The sequence below is a fragment of the Gossypium raimondii genome, chromosome 9 (genome assembly GCF_025698545.1).
Source record: "Gossypium raimondii isolate GPD5lz chromosome 9, ASM2569854v1, whole genome shotgun sequence".
Classification (NCBI taxonomy): domain Eukaryota; kingdom Viridiplantae; phylum Streptophyta; class Magnoliopsida; order Malvales; family Malvaceae; genus Gossypium; species Gossypium raimondii.
The window spans coordinates 29,356,880-29,361,604 of NC_068573.1; the positions used below are offsets into that span (position 1 = coordinate 29,356,880).

At 34.1% G+C, this 4,725-nt stretch overlaps 1 protein-coding gene across 1 annotated transcript; it reads left to right on the top strand.

Annotated features, from left to right (window-relative positions):
- Positions 1-320: 320 nt before the first annotated feature.
- Positions 321-887, top strand: LOC105797616 (uncharacterized). Its single transcript, XM_012627562.1, has 2 exons — positions 321-697; positions 815-887. Exons 1-2 carry the CDS (start codon positions 321-323, stop codon positions 885-887), a joined length of 450 nt encoding a protein of 149 aa, XP_012483016.1.
- The last annotated feature ends 3,838 nt before the right edge of the window (positions 888-4,725 follow it).

Sequence of the window (4,725 nt, forward strand, 5' to 3'; positions counted from 1 at the left end):
TACACAACATTTACAATCGATACATCTCTACCAAACAATTCTACCCTAAATGCCTAAATATACTCGAGACGTCTATTCACGTGCTTAGGGATTACCCTTTTGCCATTGCAATTTGGAATCGATTGCTCGTATCTTAGGCTGGTACCTACAATGATTTGAATCTTGTGAGTTGGTTTCATTTTCTTTGTCAAGCACATACTGGGGACAAGTTAACACTTACCCTTACCATGATTTGGGCACTATGGTGGTCGCGCAACAGGTATTATCACGAGAGCTTTTTTTGGATGTCTCTTGAGTTGGTCTCCTTTATTTGATCCTACATGGGTGGCCTATCAGTGCTGGCCATGCCAAGAGCAATTTTGGGGTTTTTGCGTATTACACGCTGGCATCCTCTAACCACGCTTCTGGTTAAGGCCAACTTCGATGCTGCATATAGATGGAGGTCACATTCTTCTTGCTCGGGGGTGGTGGTACGAGATGTCCAGGGCCAAGTGCTTGGTGCTTGTACTAGGATCCATGGCCAGGTCTCGTTGGCTTTTAGTGTGGAAGCGTTGGCTGTCTTTTTAGTGTTGGAATTCACTTGGGACCTTGGTCTATCTCGGGTTGTGTTCGAAGGGGACTCTCTACATGTGATTCGCAAACTCAATAGCACACAAGTTGGCGGATCAGAGATCCGGGCACTGATTAAAGAAGGGAGGTTGTGATTAATTACCTTTTTTACATTGGCTGTAGTCTGCCATTGCTTCAAAGAGCAAAACCGGGTTGCTCACCAACTCGTGGAACTAGGATTTCACTGGACATTGGACTTTTTTAGGGTCGAGGAGGTTTTGTTTCAGGTAGAAAGCACAATGGCTGCAGACGAGGGGTCGAATGCTCATCTGCCTTAATTTCACTGCATGCCTTAGGTTGGAATTATTGCATCTCTCTATTTGTCCTTGTTGTGTCTTCTTTTCTATCCATTGTCGTGCTTGCAAGGTTATCAGATTTGGCTTTGGGATTTTCGGCTTCCATTAGCTGCTTATGGGGCAGGCTTTTGGGTTTCTTTTTCTTTTGTCTTTTGTTTTTCTTTGGTGTTTTTCTGATTCTATTGGGACCTAATCCAATTTGTTGCTTTTGTCTTTGGACTTGGACCTCTCCTATACGGGTTTGTTTTTCTCTATTTCTTTATGGAAGCCATTTTCAAAAAAAAAAAACCCAACAAATAAAAGGGAAATGGTTAAAAGAAAAAAAAAACATTCTAGTCTCACGTGTAGAAAAGAAAGGGGAAATATTGCATCTTAAGTCCCTGTACTCTATGTATTGTTGTACTTCAGCCCTTAGATGCCTTTTTGGGTAAATTTTCTTTTTAGTCCCTACTATTTTCAACGTCTTTTATTTCAATTTTATTTTCTTCTGTTTTGTATTTTTCACCCATTTATATGCCATATTTTTATTGCATATTTTTCTCATATAAAATGAAAATGAAAAAGAATTAAAGAATTCAAATATATATGGGCATCTAAATATATTGTAGTTATGAAGTTATTTATTTTGCATATCAAATTTACTAATTACTTGCAGATTTTATTATTAATTATGAATTTAAATTTTCCAAGGCAACAATTTAAGATTATAATAATTTTGGTGGTAATCGGTGTATTTTCGCTAGGATCGTCAATAATTATTTATTGTATAAAATATTATTTTATAAATAAAAGTGACTTTTCTATGTATCTTGAAAATTATTGTCGGGTTTTCATCGAAATTTTGATTTTGAAAATGTAATCATTTTATTCACAATAAAACTATTTATTTAAGAATTTAAAAATATATCTTCTTTTATTCACAAGTAGCTGGCATTGTAGTGTTTAATGGTGACAAAATATTAAAAATAAAATTTATAGTGATAAAATTTTATTGTCACAATTAGAATTGTGTGGCACATTGTATAACACCCATGTGGTGTATTCGGCTATGCCTTCATGGCAAAAATATGGTTAATCGCCTTTCTGGCGAGATCTGAGTAAGATCTGAGATTTCTTCGCTAACTAACTCAACGATAAAGATCTGATAAGTCTGAAGATAACTATGTTTGGTTAGCCTTGTGATGAGATTGAATGTGGTTTGAGGGACGTTTCTTGAAAATAGTTTGCAATAGTATTTCTAAAAGAGGGAATCCACTTTAATAATTTGTTAGCATATAGAACTTGGTGTAATCGTAGATATGGATGGTCTATGTGATCGTCAGATCTGATTTTTTCTACGCTACGTAAGGAAGTGATCTAAATTATTTGGTATCTGTCAAATCAATAGTTTTCATGTTACGTATAGAGGCCATCTAGAGTCTAAGCTGTTTGTCAAGTTGGGCGTTATCGTGATATGTGTCATAGTCATATGGAATTCTTAAAATGATTTAGAACATTTCATTATCGATATAAGTTATGATTTGGGGTTGATTTAAGATATGATTTGATTGGTATTTTGATAGTTATTAAAATCAGTATGAGAATCCACCAAAGGAAAGATTAGTATGGAGTCCATCTTAAAATATTAGTTAGTTTATTTATCCATCAAGAATAGTATCTGTGAGTACTCATCCTGGGGGAAAAGTATTCAATTCCTGTTTGAAGAAGATTCTGTCAAAGATAGGTTCTATATGGATATTCTTCGAAGAAGTACATTTTTTTTTCTGAGAAGGAAATGAGATCTGTATTGATTGGTGAAGTATGGAATCAGTTCAAGGGGTGACTTGTGAATAGATTGGTCAAGCATGGAAGTTTATGAATATGCATCCGCTGTTATAGGAAAGTATCCACCAAAGACAGAGGTGATACCCAAAACCTTCAAGATGATGAATTCAACTAAAATGCTTCAAGGTAATTTGGAATTAAAACTTACTAAGTTCGTTTGAACTTACAAGTGTTTGTTCATGTTTCAGGTTCTAATGTAAGAGTGGGTATGCCAAGATTGTGCTAGGTAGCAGCGAGTTGCGATATTATGCATACAGAAGGCATTATAGGAGTGTGGCATACAATACACTACGCCAAAAGGAGTATGTTTTTAGTAAAGTTTTATGTTGTAACATTTTATGATGTTCAAAGATTTAATATAAATATTTAATATCCTCTTTTATATTAAATAACAGTACAAAAAGAAATAAAAAGTATGTTTTAAAATAGATTACACCAAATGTATAAATTTATGTTAAGTGTTTTTACGTTGTAACATTCGATATCCAAATCTGGTGATTCGGGTTAGGTAGAGGGTGTTACGAGTTAGTTAAGATCACCCCACGGTGAGTTAATCTAGTAGGTGTGGAAATTATTGTTGCAATGGACTTATAGAGTTTTTCAAGATTTTAATGTAAGATACATGCATCATATTAAATGCATTACGTATGTTGCAAATTTTTGGGATACTTTCTTTAATACAAAGTTAAATAATGGATGGACGCTTATTTTTCAGTTTTAAAATGTCACCAGCTCCCTTATTAATATCCTTATTGAGAACAAATTGAGCGGAAATAACTATAAGGACTTAAAAAGAAATATCAACATTTTCTTAAGCTGCGAGAAACATAAGATAGTTCTTGATATTAAATACCCTCCAACTACCCAAGCTGAGGCAAGAAATTGTTGGCAAAAATTTGATCAGATAGCTCGTTGCTACATAATGGCAAGTGTGACCAGTACCTTAAAAAAGTAACTAAAGAACTTTAATTCTAATAAAATTATGATTGACAAACTAGAGGACATGTTCGGAGGCCAAGTTACTTTGACTCGACAATCCACGATAACAAGTTTGACGAATGCCAAGTAGAAATTCAACATTCTAGTAGGCTAGACTTGAACACACAAAATGAAATTGAGTTCAAAAGATTATCAAAGGACTTTGATGGATTTAGGGGCGCATACAACCTTGGGAATAAGTAGTTGATGCTTACAAAACTCATGAAGGAACTCCAATCCTATGAGTTGATATTAAATGTCGATCAAGTTGTCTGTAAAGGAAAAACTAACATAGCGAGTGCTTTTTCCCCTTAAGAGAAGGGAAAAAAAGATAAAAGAAACAAGGATAAACCTTCTGGTCTACTAAAAGTGGATAGTGTTGAAAAAATCTGATTTGAAAACAATTTTCTTACACAGCAAAAAATTAAAATATTAAAAGTCGACCTAGTTTGTGATATTTATAACAATAAAACTTAATCAAAATCGTACCTATGTTTTAAGCGGAACCTTTATATTTTTTGGCTTTCAACCAAATGATCTTCTCCACTATTCTCATACCACAAACTACTTTGAGTGTGAATTTGAACCAATTGAACCAAAACACAAAATAAATTTTTTTTTCTTTTCTTTTTTTTAGGATGAAACAAAAATTCTCTCTTCTTTAAAAGAAACTGGTAGAATTGTTATTCTAAAATATATATTTAATAGTTGAGAATTAATTCTCTCAATATTTCGATAGAGTAACAATCTCTCAAACTTGTGTAAATAGCTCTACTGGTGCCATCTATTTATAGGAAGAGAAAATTGAACCCTTTTGAGTTGTAGAGTTTTATTTCAAATGAAAAAAAAAACTTCCTTTTTTAGTAGGAGCAGGGTGGACGACACACCCAAGTATTCCTACTAGGGTTGCTGCCCTTCCATGTTACACGAGGGGTTTTGGGTCTCTCTCACATCGGGTCCAATTATAAGTACTTCCTAGGCATTTTTTGACCCAATACTCTGTAATGTGATCAACCCA